This window comes from Homalodisca vitripennis, chromosome 1, assembly GCF_021130785.1.
Source record: "Homalodisca vitripennis isolate AUS2020 chromosome 1, UT_GWSS_2.1, whole genome shotgun sequence".
NCBI classification, from domain to species: Eukaryota; Metazoa; Arthropoda; class Insecta; order Hemiptera; family Cicadellidae; genus Homalodisca; species Homalodisca vitripennis.
The window spans coordinates 180,935,076-180,962,513 of record NC_060207.1 but is presented as its reverse complement, the minus strand read 5'-3'; the positions used below and the strand labels follow the sequence as shown (position 1 = coordinate 180,962,513).

At 31.8% G+C, this 27,438-nt stretch overlaps 1 protein-coding gene across 1 annotated transcript; it reads left to right on the top strand.

Moving 5' to 3' along the window:
• Nucleotides 1-748: 748 nt before the first annotated feature.
• Nucleotides 749-26,192, top strand: LOC124352816 (3'-5' exoribonuclease 1-like). Its single transcript, XM_046802507.1, has 7 exons — nt 749-922; nt 9,210-9,514; nt 15,475-15,613; nt 17,332-17,481; nt 19,797-19,880; nt 20,843-21,052; nt 25,937-26,192. The coding sequence occupies exons 1-7, from the start codon at nt 911-913 to the stop codon at nt 26,078-26,080; spliced, it is 1,044 nt and encodes a 347-aa protein (XP_046658463.1). The 5' UTR covers nt 749-910; the 3' UTR covers nt 26,081-26,192.
• Nucleotides 26,193-27,438: the final 1,246 nt, after the last annotated feature.

Genomic DNA, 27,438 nt, shown 5'->3' with positions numbered 1-27,438 from the left:
AGAGCAGTGGGCCCAAATGTGATACCTGAGGAACTCCTGACGGAACCAAGAAGGGTCTAGATGCATTGCCATCACACTTCACAAGGAGAGAGCGATCACAGAGGTAGCTCTTCATGCATTGCAGCAGAGCTCCACAAATTCCATAATCTTCAAGCTTAGGGACAAGTAGACTGTGGTTAATCCTGATATTATTAGTAGTATCAGAAATAAAGGCTTGTGACACCCTTTTATGAACACCTGTATATATATATATATATATATATATATATATATATATATATATATATATATATCCGATTTATCATCCAAATAGTTTTTGTATGTATTGTAAAATAGACGTAATTCATGCATTGATAAATGTAATTATAATCATAAATACTGAAAGATTCTTTCTTCTCGAATTTAGGAGGTTATTCCATATTTAAGCGACAAAAACAGTAAAAAATACGCCATTATGAAAAAAAGAATTAGAATTTGACCCATAGCAACTATTGAAAGTGGAACTTTTGAAATCAGAGCGGCAGTCGTTAAACTCACAATTTGTTTCTTATATCAGTTTTAAATATATTGGAATAATAAAAAATATATTAACACTTAATTATTTAACTAAAAAGAAAATATAATTACAAATTTAAGACAATCTTATGTTCACTTGTATATATATACAATTAGCTATGCAATTATCAAGTAACGTTTGCACTGTTTGTGCATATATATCATACTAGCAGTGACTATTGCACAGGCATAGGGTGATGTCATGTGTTTTGATAGTTAGCAATGAGGAAGAAACTCCATCTAAACAAATTCTAGGCATTCGTTTTTGTTTTGGGTTGTTTATAGTTAAAATTATTATTCATCGTGTAAAATTTTATATTAATTGTTATATTTCAAGACATCTTTAAAAAGCTAAATGGAGGACAAGGTATGTTTTAGTCTATATGTGGGTCTACAAACGTTTAGTCTAGCTGAAAGAACGTGTTAAAACTTCCTGAAGTAGGATAGATTGTTGTTCAAAAGAACATGGTTAAATTTAGACCACGTTATTATAAAATTTTAATTTGTATTTTTGTTACATAAAGTAATCTTTGAATACTATAGACTCAAACTTGGCTATTTTATTTTCATACAGTAAGTAATTTTAGTTTGCACATAACCAAACTTTGTGAACTTTTCTGAATAGGCTCAGTTTGTCTTGACCTAAAATTTCTTTGTTTAGCCTACTACAAAAGAGTCTAAATTAAGTTAACATACCATTGCGCTAGTTATTAGTAATATAGTGTTAGTTACTTATAACATTACACATTCCATTTATTATTTAAATTCTGTGATATATTGCATTGTCCTTGTCTCTTCTGAAAGTTTTGGTTAATGTTTGTACTTCATGTTAGCCAAATCAGCTAAAACAAATTAAACCACATTTAAAATGTTTTTAAAATAATATACTTTTATTTCTAGAAAGAATTTTTAGGGGTAATTTTACGTAGTAAAAAAAATTATTAGTTACGTTTGAATTAGTTCACCAACCTCCTTTGGAACCTAGAGAAATCTGGTAGTTTACTACCTTCATGTTGAAGATTATTTATCGTATTTCCTTTGTTATTTTAGTCTTGTTTGTATAGCGCAACTTCTTTGGACATCTTAACATTAGCCTACTTTTCCGGATGATTGGATGTGGTGGCATAGGCCTAGTCATTTATAGAAATAATCGTTTAGGCCTATTTCCTTTGTGGTGCTAGTGATTGAAGTTGTTTTAGAACTGTTATGGAGAGACTAATTAGCGGCCTACATTCGTTATTTGATTGTTATCAAACTACTCGATATAGCCTATCATACGAATTCGATATTATATATTAATCGTACGAAACAAGAATTATAATATATGTACTACAAGAATAATAGGGTAGGGTACGATAAGCGGACCTGGTTTTTTATATAGAAATTGGTAAACAATGTTACTCAACCATAACGATCGATATAATCAATCGATACTGATTAATTATTTTGAACAATTCATTTTTAAATAATCTATCTTATATCAACAGCTGTAAACACTTTCAAATATAGTACACGTAGGGTAATATTTCAATTTTACATAAGTTAACATTTGATTATTAAAAATGGCAATCAATTTTAGAAAAGTAGCCTACACAACATTGCTTTGAAAGATGATAAGACATGTTTTTTGTGGCTTCAACATGTTGGACTCGTACCAAAAAACTCATTATTTGAAATTTGTGAGAAGGAAACAATTTTAACTGTGAGAGGAGCAAATATGGTCACCTTCAGTTTTCCTAGTTTTAGTTATCATAATTTGTTGATCACTGTAAATATCAAATCCGTATTTTAATTTAAAACATATGATTATTATTGAGGACTATATATACTTTTATATCTATTGATAGTCTAGGATTTGAGATGTGAATATTAGGTATCGATGATTACGTTCTTCGATATAAAAAAACCGGGTCCGCTTATTGTACTCTACCCGAATAATACATTAAAATTTATAATAGCCCTAAAATAAATTTAACAGTAACATTACAGAATAACGAATACAACTATATGGCCTAGACCTACACATTAGAAATACGTTGCAATATTTATAGATTGCGCGGATAGCAGTGAGCAAACGCTTTTGTGAAGGCAGTAGCCATACCCACATGTGTATTTAGAAATTTATCACATAATTTCCTCATATTCATCTAAATTTTGAAATTCTGAACAAATTAGTTACTTCTTGCTGTTTATTGTTCACATGACAAATATCTGTAACTAATAAATATAAATCATGTTTTGTTATATTTAAGTTGTAATAATTGAATTATTCATTGAGATGAAAACAATCAAACCATTCAAAAACAATCGAATAAAAAGTGTTGGCCACTTATTAAAGTCAGCCCTCAAGTTATAAAAAACCAATTAATATTAACAATTTTGAAAAATGTTTACTTTATTGTCAGAAAACATTTTTAGCCCTGGTAAACCATATATTTGGATGTATACAACACTCAAATGATCGAAAATATTTAATCACGAATATATAAAATCTAAATTCTGTCACACATATTTACTCTGTTAAGTAGGCTAATTGTAAGTACTACACTGCTCAAACTTAGTATAAACAAAGTTTTATTATTTTCTATACTGTGAAATGTGTATATTTCTTTGCACTTAAAATTATAGCTTCACTATAATACAATCTAAAAAATAACGTAATTCAGTTCGACGTTATTGTTCCAAATTAATTCAAACAGAGGTAAATCATGTGTATGTTATTTGAGTAATGGCCATTAGAGACAGGCAACACTGATAACTTATTACAAAATAACTTGTTAAAGTATTACGTTCCAGTAACATGTTAACATGTTTGAGTACAAAAATGTAACTCACTATAACGCTTTACAAACGCTACGTAATCTGAGCTCAAATTTGGGTACTATCTCGAGGGATGTTTTTCTTATTTCACCCACTGAAACCCACACTGATGGCCAGGGACATTTCTGATCGGTATTTTCTGAACCTCAGACCATGTCCCAGATCGTCCATCTACACTGATGGCAGATCACATTTTACGATTTAAGATGTGATTTGAGGACAGGAAAATGCCAAACAGGAATGCCCTTGGCAATCAGTGTGAGCTTTGGTGGCACTACCCTGCACGTCTGGAAAATTACGAAAAACACAGGTTATGTTTAACTTTGGTACTACTAGTATCATATTTACAATAACCAAATCTAAACCTACTTATATCGCATAATAACACTCCATAGTGTAATATTTCCATTCCTAGCATCATTGCTTGCACGAAATGGCCTAGTTTTTTTCTGGTTAACAAATAATCTAAAAACAGAAAATCGTTATGAGAACACCAAATCATTCAGCCCAGCTGTCACTAAAATAACAGTATCCCGGAACAAATGGGTTACCACTAAATTACCCGACACTAATAGTGCCCATCTGCAATGGTAGCAAGTACAATGGTTAAATAAACCCATCTTATCGATCCTTCGACTGTTCTACGCTTATTATACTGGAACCATATATTTGGACAAAAATTGTTAGCATGTTTGAAATTAGTTTTTATCTTAATTAGTCCATTGAGATAGGGAACTGTGTCACACCCCCCCCCCCCCTAGTGTGAAGTGGCTATAGTGAATATGGTCCCCAAAAATATTAACTGTTTCAAAATGGTAGACCAAGTAGAACCAAAACCGAGTACAAGAAAAGAAACGTAATATCTAAACATACAAGTAAGTTAAATAGTGAAACCAACAAATAGAAAGGGAGGATTACTATCTTTATATTTAGCTCAGATGCCAACTTTCATACAAATTAGTTAATCATCCCTAATGCAATGAAATATAGTAAGGATACCTATATATTTATACAGCTGACTTAAAATGTAAAAGAATTAAATTTATTCAAGGCATTACAATGGATGTGCCACGTGTTGCAGTACTTAAATGTTTTTTTAATTTTTGGCCATACAGCCCTGTCAAATTATTTTTTTATGGTAGGCTTACTGGTAAAGGAATGTTGTAAAATGAGTTCATGTGGGATGGCACTCTATAGAAAACTTCCTGCACATTAAGAATTTAACAGTTTAATTATTTTATTTTTAAATGGATTGAAAATATAGAACTTTTTTAACCCATAATTTTTATATGTATTGGGCTACCATTACGTACTGATAAATACAATGTGTTTGCAACAAATGTTTCACAAAAATATTTTCACGTACAAAGCTAAAAAATGGCCAAATGACATACATTAACTTTATAATGTGGTGGTTACAATTCATAGCTATATAATGTTGGAGTCTTTATCGTCTTCAATATTAAAATACAGTTTTATATTTTGCTCATAAAAACTATTAGAGATAGACACAGGTTAAAATGTAAATGTACTTCTTTTTTAAATATTGTACAGTACTAGAATACATACCCTCACATTAATTTAATCGTCATTTACTCTTTTTTAATTATGCTCCTAACTTAACAAATCATTTATTGTTTTGGGATTGTGATATGTCAAAAAGGAAATCTATTGCAAATGAAGATTTTGCTGATTTTATTTAAAAAGGTGTAGAAAGCATTGTTTATTTTAATATCTTAACATCACAATTAATTATGGTCCGTCATATTTCAAAGATAAAATTTTTTTAGACAATTTCATCAAAATAATTTATTTACAATAGCTTCTTTAAAAATGTGATATGTGATGTGAGGTATATTTACCTCACTGGAAACCAATGGTCATTGGGGAAGTCTCGGGGCAAGTCTTTTGAACAATTTTTTTTATCGTATTTATTTGCATCCAAATACAACTTGTGATATAATCTATATATGTATAATTAAAATCAGCCAGTATGCTGATTATTTTGATATAAAATACTTGATGTATTTAAATAATAAATAACTATATATTAATAAACTTTGGTAAAAATCACAATCACTCGTTGCAGCAACACAAATAACGAATATTTCATATAGTGTGTCAGTGTCATTCTCTGTCTTCATTATTGAAGTTGAGTATTTTTTCTGAAGTTTGTGATGTTGATACCACTGTCTTCTACATCTCTTCATCTAGAATCTTGTCATCTATTCACTACTGCTGCTCGAGATACGAATTTTATTCTACAGCATAGTTTGACTAGTTTCTATTTTGGTAAAAATATACTCTTGTATTAGTCTGTAGTATTTTTCCCTTTGTAGGAAACTTATAGCACTTTTAGTTAATAATATTTTGATACATAAAACAACAAGAAATTCTACATTAAACAATGTTGCAAACTTGTGGTTTATAGTTTGTTGTATATTTTATGGAAATGATAAATATTATGTTGTCACTGGTGATTTTCTGGGCAGTTGAGTCTTCGTGTAGAACTGTGTTGTGTTGGAACTTTTGAGAATCTTATTGTATACTCTTATAAATATGAATAAAGCTTCCATTAGGGGATTCTTATACACTATATAAGCTTTTATAATGATTTTAATAATTTTGGAGTTTGTTATAAAGAATTATATTATTTTGATTTTAATTATTTTTCATACAAAAAATTCAAACTTATGGTTCAACAGTAAAAGTAAATAATAAATACAAATTTATCCAGTAAATTTTACTCAATGCAAACTAATTACTCAAACTCAGCAGTGACAGAGGGTCTACACTGATGCCTTGAGACTTATACAGGTTATAGAGTAGGAACTTAGATGTGTTCTAGATGAGGTAAAATAACAACTTGAGCCCAGTTTGTGAGTAATGTCGTTATAAGAACCCAAATGGAGGAGTCCAAGTAAATACATACTTTAGGGCATATTCTCATGGAATTCATTAAGGCAGGACACCTTCTTTTCTCAGTACGTCCTTACTTTAAAAATCCACAAATATATTCTCGGTTTTAGAATTTTGGACACACCAGTGAAGTTAGTTGAAACAAAGAAGTGTTCATACAATGCAAATAAGAAGGCTATAATGAGAAATCATGTTACATGGAACCCTTCTGTGCCAACTTCAAAGAGACCCCTCCGCAGCCTCGTGTAATTGTCAGAGATATCTTGAGGAAAAGAAAATGATAAAAAAACAACACTGTCAATAAGTTATCTTTTATTGACACTAGAAAATGGTATAAGAAGAAGAGTAACTCAACCACTAAAGAAAGAAGAAAGCATCAATTCCACGAAATAATCCCTCTTTCTCCAATTTTATTGCCGTTCTCTGGAAGGTGATGGTTTAAGCACTGACTGAAGAAAGAGCAAATATCAGCCCTATTTGCGATCTAAAACATCTAAACCAACATATAACAAAATTTAGAGAGGAAACAAAATTTATTTATTTTTTTAAATATTTAGTTTAGTATCTAGTATGTCTTTCATGAGTTATGCAGTTGTACTATCTCAGGGTCCCAAATTGTAGGTTTTTGGCCATTATTTTGTAGTACCCTAATAATATATGTCTCAAATTCACTGAATATATTCATCTGTTATTGTGCAATGTCATACACATTAAAATGGACTGCATTTACAAGCATGATATTTTATGTATTTTCACTAATAAAGAATTTCTACAGACCAATCTGTATTATATCGTTTTCACAAATGTTAAGTCACCCAATCACAAATACTTGCAGACATTGTGTTAAGAATTTAGTCAGAGTATATGACACGACAGATGTAGTAGGTATTGTATAAAAACATGTCACTTATCTACAGTGCACGACTGATTACAGTTTGGTCATAGATTTGTATCCGTTACAAGTTCAAATATACTTTTATCTAACTCCTAACATTCAGAATATCGTTTAGTCCCTTAGCGGTGGAAATGTCAGACAGTGTTGGGCTGTTGCCAAGCAACCACTGTACACGTGGTGATGTAGGCGTTGGTTGCCTAGTAACAGGATAGCTGCATTGTGCAATCAATCCGTGAACTGGGTCATTAGTGGGTGATGTGTATAAGAGGAGGGGTGGCACACTGCAACAGGTGCTTCTCTTCACCCCATGAATGCCTGAAATAAGCAATTAACTTATATAAGCACTATTTAACCCAATGCTAAAAAGTTTACCAATATTTTTATTCACGAATAAATTAAATAAAAACTACTAATTTACCTTATCTATTGTCTGTGTTGTGGTTTCATTTTTAATGATATCGGCTAACTTAATAGATGTTGTGTTAAAGTTTCTTTATTTGTCTTGATACTCAAAATAAATTTAACATGTATTGTTCGGTTCTAAAAAAGGGGTAATAGTGTACCCTAAAGTGTTGTCTTTTCTACATGTTTATGCAGTTAGCTTAAATACAGTTTTAATTATATTTAAGTAAATATGTTCAGGAAATGTTCACACAAGTATGCATAGCTAAGGTGGAAATTAAAAATTGTAAATGTAACATGCAAAATTAAGTTTGGCTCTGTTTTCAATAACTTTTTATCGTAAAACTAGAAGTTAAGTGGAAAGAGGGCTTTTTAAGTCCTAAATAAATAAAGCTTCTATAATTAAAGACATTTTTCATTTAATTTAAAACTAACCATCACACTTAAATGAGAAGTTTATAATTTAATTTGTTGCTAAAAGAACCAATTTTATAATACCATAATGTGAAATATCTTGTAAAAAAATATTACTAATTTAGTATTCTAGATAGAATTTAATTTTTTTTTTTTTCAATAATTAATTTTTATAAACCACTTGGTGCAATACAGTTATTACAGGAAAGCATTGTAAAAATTAGTATATAGTAACATAACTTTTTAATTTTTTAGTTTCAAAAGTTTGTTTTTAAATGCAAGGTGGGAAAAGTATACTATAATAGATTATTACTAGATAGATTGTAACTATAGTAATTATTCTATATGTAAAATTTTATTTTATTTGAAAAGTAAATATACATAATAATTTTCTAAAGCCATATGATGAAAATTAGTTTTTAGGTCATTTTTCTATAAAAATATTTGTCATCATATTCAATGTTCCATGTTATTTAGCTCAATATGTTTTTCACAATAAAGCACTATGAAAACACATATTAAACAATAACACTTTATGTCCCAACATTTTTTGTTAGTAAAAAGAAATTTGTTACAATTTTTTAAAGCTGTCTTTGGTAAAGTACATAGTATAGACCATTTTGCACAGTTCTTGCAGGAATATCTTGATTGTAGTATCACTGGCCTGCCTGGTTCTTAATGCAGTACATACAATACAATTTCACACTTTTTCCTGTTAAAATATAAAGGTGTTCACTATTATGATTGTGTTGTAGATTTGTTGACAGAATTTTGAGTTGACTCTCTTTGCTGCAGAATGCAATGTCCAATAGGTGGGTGGTTGGGTCTCCTAAAGGTTAAAACATCTAGTAACATCTTTACAAAGACTGGTTATAATCTATAGTTCCATTAACAAGATTTCATGGCTACATCATAATTTTATATTCTTAGTTGTATGCCACAACTATTAAATGTTTCGAATAAAATTAGTAAATTCATAGTCTTTTTCCACGCTTTTTTATTATAAACCATTTGAGACTGTGTGAAGAAACAAAAGAGATAAAAACACCATAATATACAAAATATAAGCATTTATTAATTTATTATAGATAACGAATATGCTGGTATAATTTATTTAAATAATGAAATTTGTTACAAAAATATTTGGTATGTATATATGAATCAAGTCCTAGATACAATATTATGTAATCTTTTTATTTTTCAGGAGCAAGAGACAAGTAAACAGAATGGAGAGTCAGACAAAACGGATATAGTCTATCGAGAGATTCAATGCATTTTTGGATGGGTTGATGGTTTAGATAAAGCTTCGCTTATGAGGAACTTAAAGAAACATAATCAGAATCCTAGTGGATCAGTAGATTGCTTAAAGAAGCGATTAAAAAACTATTTAAAAAAAAAGAAGTTAGCTTCTGCCAATATTTCTTGTAGCGATATAAAGACACTTTTTCCATATTACGTTGTCTTGGATTTTGAAGCAACATGCAATGAGGTCAATCCAGCGGATTTTCCGTAAGTACCTTAATTGTTATTCTTAGATTAGTTATCAACTATTTTAGTGTCTCTGGCATTACTAGATGATACAAGGTGCTTTTGGAACGAAATTAATATAAAATTACTTAAATTTATTGGTTTTTAAACAGTGTATGATAATGCTCACATTTTACCATTGTATCCTTCTTTAAATCATCTGATTCGTTTTCAGTTATTTTTAATATCTATCTGAGAATATAATTGTCTGCTTGTTTTACATAATTGTTGTACTTAGTGTCCATATTCTTGTGTGTTTTTTATGTGAAATAATGTAATGCCCATCCATTAGTAAAATAATTTAGAACAGCTGTTTTATAATGATTTACGACTATTAGATAATTGACAAAGTGAATCTAGTGGCTGGACTTAGCAATAAATACTTGAAGTGAATAAACAAGAACTAATTCTAAGTAGTAGTAACTTGTCCAGTTCAGAACACAGGTAGTCTATTGGATTTTTACTACTTTTTCTATTGGAGTAGAATGTATGTGGAAGTTACATCTTAAGGTCGAGATATAACTATCTTTTTTGCTTTAAAAAAATATTAGATCCCGAGGAACTAAAACAAATTTCAGTTTTCCACTTCAAATTATTGTTTATTCCCTTTGTTGATGAACAAAATTTCATTTCTGTTATAATATGTTGTATTGAATAGTTTTTATATCTGCTTTTAGAGTTAAAAAACCTACTTTTTAGAGGCTGAAGATAAAATATACCCACCCTAGTCAGAACAATTATTTTCTGAGCTCCAGCAGATTTAAATATAAGGACATATAAGTTTGTATTAATTTAACAGTTAACTTCAAAAGTATTAAAATTAGAGTTGTACTTTTTGTTTTTCAATAGTAAACTTTAATCCAGTTTAAGTAGCTAATGATTCCTTCCAATCATAAAGATTTTAAATAAACGTGTCGTAAGAAAAGTCTCTTCTAACTTCAAATTTCAAAATTCATTATACTGTAGCAATATATACCTTAAATTACTCACTCAGAAAGTTTTTTCTGAAGTTTGCAATATTTCCTTGAAATTGTAATATGCCCTTGAGATGAGGTAACTTTTCTGGTTTGTTAAGAATTATGAGTATAAAAGGTTATTGGTGTTATAATTTTCCAAGAACACTAAATATAGTAGGGTGTTCTGAGCAAGGGTGGACAGATGCTTCTAGATGTCAAACAAGGCAACTTTGATTAAAGCTTTTACCTGAAGGTTCAGGCCCGAAATAGGGCTTCCTCTTTGGACATTGTTGACTGAACCAGTGAAAAAGGGCTTCACTTGTTTTTTCATACTTGGTTTTTTTTCCATCGATTTTCTGTTGGAAGCAGTTATGTTAGCACATTTAACAGAAGAAACTGATCAATTTTGCTTCGGTCTCTGCACCAATCTACTGTTATCTCGCCTACACCATAATCTGTTGCTAATTTCTTCAGCAATACTCCTTGATCAATCCACTTCAACTCTGTGGGTTTTTCTTTGATAGAATCAACCTTTCTCTTTGCTTTTCCACTCAGTTGCACTAAATTATCTAAAAATAACACTAAAAGTAATTTACACACCTCACACTTAGACACAACACACGCATGAAAAGGTAACAAATGCACTACTCAACTGAATTGAATGCCTGAGAATTAGAAAACAATAGCGAACGAACCCGAACCGGTTACAGTGGCATAAAGAGCGACACTGATCTATTTTCATAATGCGTGAATCATCTGAGCAGACAGGTGCCGTTGTCGGCTAACATTCACTTGTCAAAAAAATCAGTAAAGTAAGGAACGACTCACTGCTGACTTGTATACATCGTGCCATAAACAAATTTCAGGCACTCCACTTCAGAATTAACACGGACTAAATAAATCGGATTAAATCAGAATTTTGCTGATTTAAATAAACAATCTACTTTTTTTAATTCTAAGGTGCCTCTGATTACACGGAATCTCAGATTACAGGAGCTTGGAATTATCGAGACTCAACAGTAAATAGTAACAGTAGATTATTGTTGTTATTTACACTCTTTGAAATACAGTAAAAATGGTGATATATGATGTACATAAACAGATAATCTGGTATAAGTGCCAAGGAAAGTTAAATGTATTCCACCAAAGGCTTAAAAATTGTAAACTACAATTACACCAAAGAACTTGCAACTACTCTCTACTATTCTCTTTAAGTTGTATGTAACCCATTTGTAGAAAGGTAGGATTACTTTTTATCTACATTAAACCTAGTTATCATCTTAAAAATATTTAACCTATGAAAACGTAGTTGTTGCTAATAGCAACAAATTTAAGTTAGATAATGTAGAAAATCTTACTATGAAAAATGCTATGAAAAATTCGAGTGAACTTCACTTTGATATTTGGTTCTTGATTTGGAAGTAAAATTTGTTAATAAGATCAATCAATAGTAATTGTATGTTCAAATATTTTTGTACATCCAGACATTGATAATAGAACTGTCCTCCGAAGTCTATGCACCAAGCTATCTTATCTTCTTTATTGCCTGTGCTATCATGTTTTGAAACTCCAAACAGATTATACCAAGTTTGTGAGTGTAGTGCTCTAGTAGTACCATCACAATAGCTAGACTAAATATTTTTTTGTAAATGTTGAACAAATTTTTTAATCAATTATTTCTCCTCCCCCCAATACTATCAAAGCTCACTTGAATGTGAAATATCTTACAAAAATGTCATAAATAGTGTAAAACCATTACAATACTGTAGTCTTTAAATAATTTAATTTGTATTTGTAAATCATGATATTTAAAGATAGTTAGAAAGTGGTTTATTAATTGTAGGAATAGTAAATACGCAAAAGTCTACTGACTGATAAGTTAAAAATACAACTGGATCGACTACTGTAAACATAATGATATGTGCCGCTCTCTAATCTAATGATAACAAGCACTTAATCACAGGGTATTTCCAATAGCTCAGGAGTAAATTAAATTTCATGTTTTATTAATGGTCAGAATGAGTTTTATATATTTAAACAAATATCTTGAAACATATTGAGGCAAAACACTTGAGAAGTAACTACAATTTTCTTAATAATTGCAATAGTTGCATATTGATATCTATGATCCAAAGCAAAATCTCTTCAACATAATACATTTTTTTAAATTTGGTACAAGCCTTCCTTTCTGATGAGGTTGGATGATTAATTTTACTGATTATATCCGACCAAAGCAAGGGAAACTTTCGTAGCTTTATTTACAAAAAGTTATAAACTCTGCTTTGAACAAAAAGTAGTGTCGATTGTAAGACAAAGACCCACTTTGAGGTATAGTATACACAATATAGACTAGAACTCAAACGGGTTTTTAAAGAAATTTAATGTAATTTTACTAAAAAGAAACATTTAATATGTGTAATGTTCTTAAGTTTTCAGGATAGTGAGCTTTCAATTTTTTAAGAAATAATTTGTAAATGCAGAGTGATCTTAGGTATAATTTTTCATAAATCAACCTTCAAAACTATTGTCCTAATATCAAAATATGTATCTTCAATGACTGACTGTGACGGAAGTGATATTTTGTGATTCACATATTTTATCAAAACTACATTTTGTTGTTGTGTTTTTATCAACATGTGGTTGGAGAATTGTGCAGGATATCCTTTGACTTCGTCTGTGGTAATTAATGTGCCCTTGAAAACAATTGTACATTAGATAACTAAACCAATATTGGACCTTGCTTAAAAGATTTGTTTTTGTTGAGTTAAAATGAAACTGTATTTAATTCCAGTAAATAATGGTTTATGTACTAATGTTATTTCGGTCCTATTATGCTATTTATGGACTTGACGAGAACTATAAAAATATGAAGGTTTTCAAAATTTTAGTACATCAAAACTGTATTACTGTAAATTTATCCTCTCGAGTTAGATAAGCCTGCAGTCATAATTTAACGTTTCAGTGATAACCCTATATTGAATCATTATTACAAATCCTTAATCGATAACAGATTCTGACGAGACATCTCATCATGTTTTGTTCATATTTATATTACAATAAAATGCTATACTTGCTGTTACGTCATGGTTTTTTAATTTACTTTTAAATGCTTCTAGTATGGTCATTGTCATGAAGTTGTTCAAAGTTTTCATATTTACATAGTGATAAACATATACCGAGCAACTAACTACCAAAAGAATGGAAATAGGCGAAAAAACAGGAATGTTAGGACCTGTAAAACTCTTATCTACCCTGTAACTCTTATTCATTCAACTTTCACGCATTGGATAGTCCACAGCCCCTAGTGCTGTTTTGGTTAACCTAATAAAATTCATATATGTGATGAATTCAAGCTTGGTATTAAGTGATCATCTTGCTTTCAGTGCTGTAGGCCCAGTCATGATTGATTAACTTTGTGAACTTCACTGTAAGCAAACCAGCAGAATTGAGGTCGGCCCTCCCCAAACCATCAGAGAAAAATAACTAAATCCTCTTAAGATAGATTAACTTGGTAAGGTGTGTGAAATCCAGCCTAGGGGGAAAAAGAGAGGAGGAGATAAAAAAGGTGATAAAAAAAACACCAGACACAGTTTAACATTTCCATATTTTTTAGGAAAAAGATGTTCTTTGTATTATCATCAGGAGGCCACTATTTTTAGAAAAGTTTTTTACTGGGCACCTAGAAAACTACATTATTAGAAACAACAGACTTTATTCGACTTACTGTGAAAATTATGATGATCGGTTCTTTTCTGCTCAGTAAAAGCAAATGATGTTGGCGAGAAGTAGGCCTCTCTGTCTCTATCTACCATTTGTTGTTAGTAATACCAAACCATACATACCATACCATAAGTTACATACTATGTAACCTTATGTAGAACAGGCCAGAAATATATGGGCCTTTCCTCTTGGTAATTAATAACTTTAGTATTAAATAAAGTTGCTCATTTTGTTGATTTTTGGGCCAACAGTTAAAATGAAAAACATTAATATTGAATTAAGAATGATCAATTTACACTAATTACTCCATTCAAACCTGTTCGGTTACTGGTGTGGTGTGTAGGCTTGTGTGTGGGTCGAATCATGGTAATTGGAAAGTACAGTCATAACCGAGAGAGTGCTAGTCCTCATAATACAATGATCTAATTTAAATTAACTTATCGTAAATAAAACTGAAATACAAAGATGTTAATCACTCTGCACTGCGGTTAGGAATGGTGAGAAATGTTTAAAACTTCTAGAAATAGAATTGTGTAAGCCATAAAACAAAACACAAGTCAAAGCAATACCATTCATCGGTAAGGATATTTGGTAGTGTGTTTTACTTTCCCATTTAACTTTTTACAAATAGGATAGTTAACTAATTTGTTTTCATTAAATTATGGAGTGTCTATATAGACATTGGAGTGACAAATAAAAATAACAATATAGGGCATTAAAAATCGCCCTTCAATTGAAATTAGAGTTTTGGGAGTCAATTATTTAAAGTACATAAAACAATACACAAGTCAGTTAACTTATAAACTAAAATATTTTTTTATTTATCAGATGCTTATTACTACAAATTAAAATAATTACATCAATCACATAAAGGCCTATAAGGCCAAAGTTGATAAATAATTAAACACCATTGAAAATGTAACTAGATATTTATTTCTAAACTAAAAAGCTATTTTTGTACTAACCTTTTAGAAAATTTATTTTTAAACTTATTTACTGTCAGATTTCTAATTTATTTTGGAAGTCTATTCTAATCTTCGTACTTATTGTAAAAGGGGTTTCTTTTAAATTCATTCAATCTTCTTCCTTACACAAACACAATTGTCTTTATTTTCAGTGTGATTATTTTCATATTCAAAATATTTATTATTGTTAAACAAATTTGACTACTTGAAGTATATACAGTGGATTTATTTTCTTATATGAGCTATTATTTTGTCATAATGGAAATTATTAATTATTGCATGGCGGATACGTATGTTGCAGGCATGAAATCATCGAGTTTCCAGCTGTTTTAGTGAACACAGAGAAGCTGTCAATCGTAGATCATTTCCAGGCGTTCGTCAAGCCTGTCATCAACCCCCAGTTGTCACCCTTTTGTAAAACTCTCACAGGCATTACACAGGTTAGCATCAACATAAATAAGTAAAACAAAACTATGAAATTGGTTTTCGCTCCAAATTTATGGATCTGATCCAACGATTTTTAAACTTACACATTCAATGTTAGGAAGAGGTTCTGGTGATGGGGACAATCTCTATAGGTAAAAACTGATTTTGGTAGTGTTTGTGATGTTTAAAAAGTAATTGTCTAAGATGTCCCCATAGAGTGGAAGCTTTTTCCTTGCAGAAGTGATTGAAGATGTTCAAAAGCAAGCATGTAGTATGAGTAATTTAAAACAGCACTGCTAAGAAATATTTGTACAAATAGTATATTTATTAATTGAGCCTAATTTATGAAGGTGAAATTTAAAAATTAAATAATAATTTTTTTCTTATTACCATATTTTATTATTATACAATCACACAACATCAAAGCAATTGAAAGTTGGAAGCATATTTTTGACTTCAGTAGAGTACTGGAAACTATTACAAGAAGTGACACTCTTACTTTTCCTCGCACCTCAATATCTGTGACATGAGTTATAATTTTATGTCTGTAATAATCAGATTACACATGCAAGAGGTAATTTGGTTGGTTATTATTGTGTAACTAACAAAAGATCTTTGTATAATTTTTGTTTAAAAGCATACTACCCTGAAAGCATACTGTCAAGTCCAACAGAACAGAGTTCCAAAGGTTGATAAGTGTCTGCTGGAACTATATATTTTCTGTTCATACATTTCCCCTCAGAATTTAAGCACACTAGACTAACAGAACTTGCTTGGTGAGCTGAACATACTGTTCTTATATGTTTACATTGATATTAATTGCAATACTAAGAAAATTTTGAGTTTACTTTGAAAAATATAATAACATTTTTCAAATGCAGATAAATTTAAAATATTTTGTGCTAAAACATTTAAATGTTATGTATTTTGTTTTCAGAATGAAATAATCAATATAAGAGAAATTCTGTGCCATTTTACAAGCATTTGTCAAAATCAAAGAAAATCAGTCTCATAAAATGTTTTATAAACTTTTAGTAAGTTATAATACTAAACAAAATATATGTAATATACTGCCTTAAAGGTAACTTAAAGAAAAAAGATACATCACTAGGGACAACTATTATTCATAAAATAATGATAGAGCTCAAGTAGCAAACAATCATACTGACCATAAGCTTAAAATGTTGTACCACTCTTAACCTATGTTAGATTTAAAATTCTTGAGATCAGGCCTATGACCCTTAGTTTCCAGAACACCCTTTACTTGACAATAAAAAAAGTCATTATAGTTGATCCAGTTGGAAAATATTTGAAAGAAAGGCTGAATTTCAATCATTGGTCACATACTATTGTCTAATCATATTGCAAGATTTGTGTGATATTTATTGTATACTCTACATAAACAGTCAGTACTGGTTACAGAGTTAGTATAGCTCCCATACCTACTGTGGTAGAGAATATGTAGGTTTACAACAAGTGAGCTGAACCTATTTTACTTGTTTTTATTATATTTTGAGTTAAAAATAGTACTACAGAAATTTGTTACGACATAATGAAAGGTAAAAATGTAGAAAATAATTTCATCATATATTTTATGTTACTATAATTTGTATGAAAATTGATATTTAAATTAATTTGATTGGTAATTGATAATAATTAGAATACTATTGACAGCTAATATCCAACTTAAAGGGTAAACACTTGACTAACAGTTTGCCGACAACTTGTGCAGGAACAAGTAGATGCGGCTTCAGAATTCCCCGCGGTGTTGGATCAGTTTGAGCGATGGCTCGCCAAACACAAATTGGGGACCAAGAACAAGTATGCCATGGTCACCGATGGTCCTTGGGATATGGGGAGGTTCCTGTATGGCCAGTGTATTGTGAGTATCTCTTAAATTTATTTTAGAGAATACCTGTAAAATGAAACAAATGTTAACCCTACTAATGGCAATCAACAGATCTTCTTCGGGAAGAGATGCTGAATAGCGTAATGTATTTTTTGTTTCTCTGTCAACAAAAAAGAAACATACTTTTTGTTTTTGGAGATTAATCAAGAGAGAAGGCTTTTAAATCCTAACTTTGCCTTTATTTTAAATACATTTCATTTCGTTTAATTTTTTCAACTGTAACATCACAGAAATACAATGTAAAACAATATTATTATTTATTATTATTATTATTATTATATTTATTATTATTATTTTACAATATGTAGTTGTAGGTATAGGACCAGTATTGTGCATTGATTAGGCACTTTCAGTTTATAGTCACATTTTATGGTTATAATACATATTATAAATCTTTTTTATAGGCTCCTAGAAATCCGCAAAAAGACAGAACATATTGTGATCTCTACCTTCGAAAGTGGTGTTTTCCCATGCATTCTAAAGCAAGCAGTAGTTAAACCATTACTAAAAAAAGGAAGCCCGCATGACTTGGAAAACTACAGGCCAATATCTGTCTTATCAACTTTTTCCAAAGTCTTAGAGAAGTTGTACCCCATTCGTTTACTATCTTTTTTGTCCCAAAACAATGTATTTTTTTAAAAACAATTTGGCTTCAGAAAGGGTTTCTCAACACTTGATGCCGTGTTTGACTTCATTAATCGTGTTTCCGTGGCTTTGGATAAGCGTCAGCATACCTTTGGCATTTTCTTGGACCTTCACAAAGCGTTCGATGTTGTTAATCATAAGCTCTTATTGTGTAAACTTTACAACCTTGGAATAAGGGGAAGCTCATTTGACTGGGTCTCTTCATTTTTGTTGGACCGAAGCCAGGTGGTTGAAATTCCATTTGTTAACGATTCTGGTTGCTTGAGTTATCGATTATCCTCTGTAGAAGCAGTAAAATCAGGCGTGCCCCAAGGCTCTGTCCTTGGCCCCATCCTATTTCTGTTATTTGTCAATGACATCTCGTCTAGTGTAGGTATAGGTAATTTGTGTCTCTTTGCGGACGATACGTCTGTCAATATGTCACACGAAGTTAGAGAAAACCTGGAGTGTGATATGTTCGTACAGGGTAGTTGTCTGCTTCAATGGCTGGAGGATAATCATCTTACTGTGAACACTGCAAAAACAACTTTTCTCGATTTTCATATTAGAGCTCCTACGAGCTGTGATAGTGGTTCGTCCATTATTATTGGGAATTCTGTTATTGAATCGTCAGAGTACACAAATTTTCTGGGCTTGACTTTTTAGATTCTAGCCTGAAATTTTGTCTTCATATTGACAGTGTATGTAGCAAATTGGGCAGCGGAATCTGTGTATTGCATCGACTGTCCCATTTTGCTAATAAAGATATTCTTTTGGCTGGATATTATGGATGTATTTACCCACACCTTACCTACGGACTGCCTATTTGGGGGTCTGAAAATACCAGGACACAATACATTTTTCGGCTTCAAAAGAAATCTCTCAGGATTGTGTTGGGGTTAGCTAGAAACCAATCATGTATGGGGTACTTCCGAACCAACAAAGTACTTACATTCCCGTGCCTATACATCCTTGAGACCTTAACCTTCCTAAGGAAAAACATGCATATTTTTACCTCTGATCTATCTAAATATTACAACTTAAGAAAATCTTTCCGTTTGCCAACTCCAAAGCACCGTACATCATTTTTTGAAAGACAGTTGTATTACTCTTCGGTTAAATTATTTAACCATCTGCCGTTAGAATTGAGATCCGAAGAAGTAGTACCTAAATTCAGATCTAAACTTAAGTGTTTTTTAATTGATAGAGAGTATTACTCTGTTAGAGATTATTTGATGTCCCATTAATATTAAGTAATTAAGATACTTTGTTGTTCTTTTTATTAAATGTATATTGACCTTTGTCATGCAATGTATTTTATTGTTGATTGACAAATAAACGCTTTGACTTTGACTTTATCAAGATCTTCTTAGCCACAAAAGTTTTAGTAGTTGAGTTTAAAGCATACTCAGATGTAGACCGAGAGCTTGCTCTCTCTTCGAGAACATTCTCAGCTAGTGTAGGAGACTAAACTCAACTACTACTAGAAATGTCTGAATACTTTTTTACAGTTTGATGACTAGCAACAGTTGGCTAGCTCAGGTTGCTGACTTGCATATGACGGGAAAATGCCAGTGGCACTCAAAGGGTTAAATAGGTAATTTTCTCTTAGGCTATATAAATTAATTTTGAAGTGTAGTTTGATTCTCATTTCTTTGTTACAGCTGTCTGATATTCCATATCCGTACTTTGGCAAGAAATGGGTCAATCTGAGAAAATGCTTTTCTGGTTTCTACAAGTGTGAAAGAGTGAGTGCAATTACTTTAATATATTATTCTATTTCTAACAAATAGTTTTTGTGATATAATTTAATTCATTAATTTTATATATTGTATATCTGAAAACTCTTAAGAACAAAGATTTTGTAAATAGAATATTTTAACTTGGCAAACATCTCTGACTTCGTATATGTGATATTTCTAGAAAAATAATTTGTTGTGACAAAACGATGTTGATGAAATTACAGATTTGATAGTGAACAAGCCCACTAAGGCCAGTTTCACACAGAATACAATGCGGCGTGTGTTTTGAGATAGTTTCGTTCCCGGCCAAAAATATATCATAATGCTTTCAGTAGACAGGTACTTCCAACGCGGTGTGATGAAACGAGTAGTCGGAAGATAGTATCAATATCATAACTAATTTCATATCACATTTCTATAAATTAGACATCTTTAAAGTCTGCCTTTCTGATCATGAAGGTCAAATAGTATAAATTATTTTTCCTTACTAAAACCCTAACTCAACTACAGGTAAGGTTTTGAGGGTTTCAAAAGAGAGCTATTGTGTTCTTAAATCTTTAACTAGACAACTCAATAAAAGAATGTTTTTGTATTATAAAGTATAATTTCACTTAATAGCATTTAGCGGATAGTATTTACTAACTAATACCAAGCATCAGTGATTGGCCATTCCCTCAGATTGCCTTCTCAATGTATGGGTGCAATTTTCTACAGTAATTTACCTAGAAAAATTAAATTATAAGTTTATCTTTAATCAAATTGGAAGAAAGAACTGGAGTATTTTATTATCAAAAAAGCTCTTTTATACTTTAGTTTTAACTAACACAGACTGTTATCAATTTAAAATAGTATTGTTAGCTATGTCATAAATCGAGTTTCTATTTCATTGAGTTAATTATTAAGTGAAATTTAATGCTGCAATCCATCTATTGATTGTACCTAATGTGTGGCTTGGTGATGTATTTTAGCTGAGGCTGCAACTTATGCTAGACAAGCTGGAGATGGAATTTGTGGGGCATCCTCACTGTGGACTAGACGACGCCACTAACATCGCCCACCTGCTGATCCGCATGATCAAGGACGGAGCGGCTATTGACATCAATGAGCGAATCACACTGCGCTACAAGCTCGACCCTCCTACCCACACGAACGAGAACGCTGCCAACACCTCCAACAAGGTTTGTACACAATCTTGCCAACATTGAGATATTTGCTTGTCACTTCACAGTACAGGAGCCTTGCATACAATGATTTGCATTTTAACCACTTGACTTGGAATAATATTAAAATAAATGTTGTTAAAAAGTTAAAAAGTGACCTTATATTGTGAAATGAATACTTTTAATCTTACACATATAATTTAATTTAATGGTTTCCAAAACCATAAAAGTGTAATTATAGATTAAACATGGTATTTTACTATTTGTCTAAAAGTTGAAAGAATTGTGTGTGTGAAAGAAGGCTCCACAAATACTCACCCTTTTGTTTACTTGTAACTGTAGAAAAGTAAAAGTATGTGTTAGTCATTTTAACAACAGATACAATTTGGCAGTGACTTCTTGAAATCCCAACCTTTTTGCACTAGACGTACTGTAGCTCCTGGACTGAACAAACAAATACCGAACTTTTATGAAAAGTTGATCAGCAAAATTACATAGACATAGAGTTAGCTAACAATCATTTTATTGAATTTGAATCATTGCAAAGTGTGGCAATGTGTAAATCTTGTAAGATATTGAAATTGGAACTGCTAGCCATGAACTGGGCAAATGATAGTACCTTTGACTTTACAAGAGAACAAACACTCTTACGTTATACAGAGGACTGTGTGGCAGTCAATTCGATTTGCAATGTATAGATCTGGCAAGATATTGAAATTGGAACTGCTAGCCATGAACTGGGCAAATAATAGTACCTTTGACTTTACAAGCAATAGGAAATGTGAAAGCAATAGGAAAAATTGTGGAAAACATTTTAAATAATTTTGAGAAAAAGATTATATCATCTGAAACATTGATAGATTTAAGTAAAGCGTTTGACTGTATTAATCATGAGTTGTTGTTAAAAAAGTTGTTTAGTTATGGCATAAAACATAGAGCATTACAATTATTGTCATCTTATTTATCTGACAGGAAACAGATGGTTGTCCAGGGGGAGAACAAGTCCAATTTCAGAACAGTGAAATTGGGAGTTCCGCAAGGCTCTGTTTTGGGACCTTTTCTGTTTATTGTTGCAATCAATGATTTTTCATCTAGCCTACCTTGTAATTCTGTTTTGTACGCGGATGATACTACTCTTTTAAACTGTAATAAAGACTCACAAACCTTAAAATCTGATCAAGAACGTTCATTTAAATTAGCTCTAGAATGGTTTAAAGCAAATGGGTTGGCAGTGAATCATAATAAAAACTGAATATTTAACATTATCTCTACACAATAATACTAAATACAGTAATGATTCTGTTAAGTTATTGGGTGTTATCCTAGATAGTAAATTAAGCTGGCAACATCATGTTAATTATTTATGTACTAAACTATCTAGAGTTATATACCTATTATGTAAACTAAGGAATACTGTTACTCAGGAGATGTTGATAACTGCTTATTATGCATTTTTCCACTCACACTTGAGGTATGGTGTGACTCTTTGGGGAAACAGTTCGTGCCAAAAAAATATTTTTATGGCAAAAAAAAAGCTATTAGGATTTTAAAAAATGTTTCTAAACAAGAATCTTGTTCACCTTTTTTCAAAGAACTTCAAATTATGACCTTGCCAAGTTTATACATCTACTGCTCATTACTTGATGTAAAAGAAAATTTGAATAGTTTCATAAATAGACAAGATGTTCATACACACTGCACAAGAAAAAAATATTTACTCGATCTACCCCCAGTCAGACTCGAAAAGACCAAAAACAGCCAGATATTTTTCAGTATAAAATTATTTAATAAATTACCAGAGAAAGCATGGAATGTTACACTTAATAATTTTAAAGTTACCATTGCAAAGTGGCTGAAAAATAAAGCTTTTTACACTGTTGAAGATTACCTAGCCTGTGATATTAGCTCATTAAGTTTTTAATCCATTGTTAATTTAAGATTAGGATTGTTAGCACATATTGTATAGATTTTTTAAATTATTTAATTGTAATTTTATTGTTTTTTTTATTCACATTTATATTATTGTTTTAGTTCTAGCTGGCAATACTGTATTTTGTCCTATAACTGTGCCTAGATTAAAGTAGGCTATATAATATGTTGACTTTGTCTATTGCATAATATGTATTGTGCTTAATGACAATAAAATATCTTGAATCTTGAATCTTTACAAGAGAACAAACACTCTTACGTTATACAGAGGACTGTGTGGCAGTCAATTCGATTTGCAATGTATAGATCTGGCAAGATATTGAAATTGGAACTGCTAGCCATGAACTGGGCAAATGATAGTACCTTTGACTTTACAAGAGAACAAACACTCTTACGTTATACAGAGGACTATGTGGCAGTCAATTCGATTTGCAATGTATAGATCTGGCAAGATATTGAAATTGGAACTGCTAGCCATGAACTGGGCAAATGATAGTACCTTTGACTTTACAAGAGAACAAACACTCTTACGTTATACAGAGGACTATGTGGCAGTCAATTCGATTTGCAATGTATAGATCTGGCAAGATATTGAAATTGGAACTGCTAGCCATGAACTGGGCAAATGATAGTACCTTTGACTTTACAAGATAACAGACTTACATCATACAGAGGGCTGTGAGGCAGTCACTTTTATTAGCAATGTGTAAATCTGACAAGGTATTGAACTTGAAACATTCTATTAGGAATTTCTGTCTGTGGAAACTCTTTTTAACGTGAAGTGTACAGGATAAAAAATTAGATGAAACAAAGTTCTGAGTGATACACCATTTATCTATACATCTTACTGAATGTAATATAAAATATGTTTGTACTGACTTTATATCTAAAGGGTGGGGCAGAGTGGACTCCCTAGTTTCAATCAGTCGCCGAAGAGCGCGCGCGTGAGGTAGCGGAGTGGGAGTGGTTTCATTTGGTGGGGGGAAAGACGCCATTTTTAGTAGTCACCATGCCGTGGACTGGCGAGCATCGTGGTTTTGTAGTCGAAACGTTCTTTAAAAATAAGGATAGTGTGGTGGCGACCCAGCGTGCATTTCGTAGACAATTTGGTTTGAATCGTCATGATAGTGTTCCTGATGCTAAAACCATAAGGAAATGGATTAAAAGTGTACGGGCGACAGGATCTGCACTGCCTAGAAAAACCAGTCGGACAACCAAAGAGTGTGAGGACACCAGAGAACATAATGGCGGTGAGAGCGTCTATTGAACAATCTCCATCGCGCTCTGCGCGGAAACATGCTGCTGCTCTTGGAATGTCGGCCAGAACGGTGAGGCGAATTTTACACTCAGACCTTCATTTACACCCGTATAAGATGATGGTTGTTCAAGAATTGATGCCAGCAGATTTTGTTAAACGTACAGATGCTTGCAATGCAATACTGGCTTCTTTACAACCCGGCACTATTCTGTGGTCTAGTGATGAGGCACATTTTCACCTCTCGGGCACAGTAAATAAGCAAAACTTTCGTTACTGGGCAGCTGAAAACCCACGAACTCTTCATCAAAAACCTCTTCATTCACCAAAAGTGACTGTGTGGTGTGCTGTGTCCTCCATAGGCATAATTGGCTCCTACTTTTTTGAATCGGAAGGTGCAACCGTTACTGTGAACGCTGTACGCTATTGTGAGATGTTGGAGAACTTTTTCTTCTCCAGAATTGAAGAGTATGGTGAGGAAAATAATATGGAAGCCTTTTGGTTTCAACAGGATGGTGCCACGGCTCATACTGCCCGTCGCTCTCGCTCTCGCCATCTTCTGCAAGAACGGTTTCCCGGCCGCTTGGTCTCATTACGAGGGGATGTTTCATGGCCCCCTCACTCACCCGATCTAAGCCCATGCGATTATTTTCTTTGGGGTTACCTCAAATCTGAGGTTTACAAAGTTCGACCAAGGACCTTGGAAGCCCTTAAGGAAGCAATTGTTGATGTTATCGCTGGAATAACGCCAGATATGCTGCGTAGAGTTTTTGAAAACTTCATTGAACGGCTGAATATGTGCATCGCTCGTCAAGGTCGTCACCTGGACGATATCATTTTTAAAACTTAATAAAAAATAAATGGCATTGTATGAAGATTTCAGAAATAAAAAGCTTTTGTAATAATCTTGTATGGTTTTTATACAGTTAACCGATCAAATCAGGGAGTCCACTCTGCCCCACCCTTTATTTGATCATTGTAAAAGGCTTAAGTTTTACCAATTGATCTGTTTCAAAATTTCTTATTTGATTACTGTGCAATTTTATCTGTAGAAATATTAAAAAGTTCTGTAATAATGTAATTTGATTTCATCAAAATTGAAGGTCTACAGTAACTTCCTCACTTCACCAGGAGTGAAATCTTTTTCTCTCTTGCCAGGCAACCACAATGACTATTACAATGCAAAACCTTTGTTTTTTCAACTCAGTCAATTGTTATTGCGGTGTTGTATGTGTCATTATGAGCATACAAACAATACATGCATGTTTGATTCCTGGCAAAGTATTACATTGATATATATATATATATAATTTCAATAAGCATTGAATCACAAAAAGTACTTGCTCCGCCGGGACTCGAACCCGGATCTCTCACTTGCCGGGTGAATGTGCTACCATTACACCACATAGCCCTTACTTTTTACGATTCAATTATTTTGTATTTGGCCGTTTCTTTCACATATGTGTTTAAATAACCAAACATAACATAAGACAAAATACCTGTCAAATGACTTTTTTTATTTTTCATTAAATTTGTATAAGTGGCAATAGCCTAATTTAATTTCAATAAGCATTGAATCACAAAAAGTACTTGCTCCGCCGGGACTCGAACCCGGATATATATATATATATATCTTCAGAAAATTGTGTTGAGTACTTTAGAGAATGTTTTATAAAGGAGAATGATGGTGAAACTATATGAATGTGTTTCTGTTACAGTCATCGTGGCCAGTGAAGCCATTGTACACAGATAGCCAGACTCGCACGTACTCGCAAGCCCTGAGAGACAAGCAGCGAGCGGCCGACACCATGTCCAGTCTCAAGGCTGACCTACAGCGACACCACATACAGGCCTCCAGTTGATCCCACCCACCATTTTCTTTTTTACTCTTGAAAAACATAAAAAAATCTATTATATAATTATATAAAAAATATTATATTTATTTCAGGTCATTAAAATGCTATTACCACTATAGTCTGCCCTGTTCTTCATTTCTGCCCTGTTACAGTTCTACATATTATTAAAAATTAAAGTAAATTTAGTAAATTTTAAATCCATATATCACTTAAATATTTTTAATATGTAAAGGGTACTTGAGTATTGTATCCATATATTATGAAATCTATTCGTTATTATTGTGCATGTGCAATGTCTATTTTGAATAATGTCATGTTTATCTTTAATTACATATCAAGAATTAGTTATGTTTTATTGTCATAAAAAGAATATATGTAGCATGGTAGTAATAAATAGTATATGATCACTGTTATGTCTTAACTCTGTGTCTATTTTGTAAATAAAAATGTTATTTTTATCTGTAGATTTTCGGGATATTATGATACTTTTAGATATTAAAAAAGTCCTTAAAGTTATTAATTGCAAACATAATTTCTATTAATAAATTTCAGTTTGTCCATTGTGAAGAGTTTTATAAAATTACACATAAACTGTTGCTTCCATAATATGGTGTCACATTTTATTTCTTGTGTTGGTGAAAGAAGTGGTTTTATTCTAACTATGAAAAAAAAGGACTTGAGTCTCCTACATTGTGTACCAATAGATTTTTTTAAAATTCAGTTCCAATTTCTGCTTTACATTTTTTGTTGTATTAAAAATTATTTTAATACTGTTTATAATACTACTTTGGGCAGAAAAAAACTGTGTATGATTATAAATAACTATAATGTGAAATTTTATCTATAACTGAAATATCTTAAACTTGGCTTGGCAGTATAATAACATGTAGTTGTCTAATTTCCTAACACCAAAAAGGTTAAGAAAATAATTAAAATGTTTTGCATATTGATAAGATCTGTATACCATACAGCAAGTTATCTATACAAGTAGAGTTTCATATCTCCTTATTTTTTATTGTACCGCAATGCAACGTAGACTGGTTACGTAGACGATGGTAAATTAAAACAAAGGTTTTCCTCACCGCACCCACACCAGTCCAAAAATCAGGACTGGACCTGATCTTGATAAGTACAAGCTTCATTTCCTGATCCAAAGGTTACTGTTACCATGCAGTCAAAATTAGACACATGGTTACTATACGAGGTAAGTCATAAAGTTAAGTTTCTGGAATCGATTTAATAAATATATATCCAGAGCGCTCACCGTTGGAAACTTTGTTTTGCAGCAGTTGGTAATACTCCTGGGGAGAAAATATCTGTAATGTTGGATCGCTCAGTTGCCATACTTGTGGAGAGTATTTTCG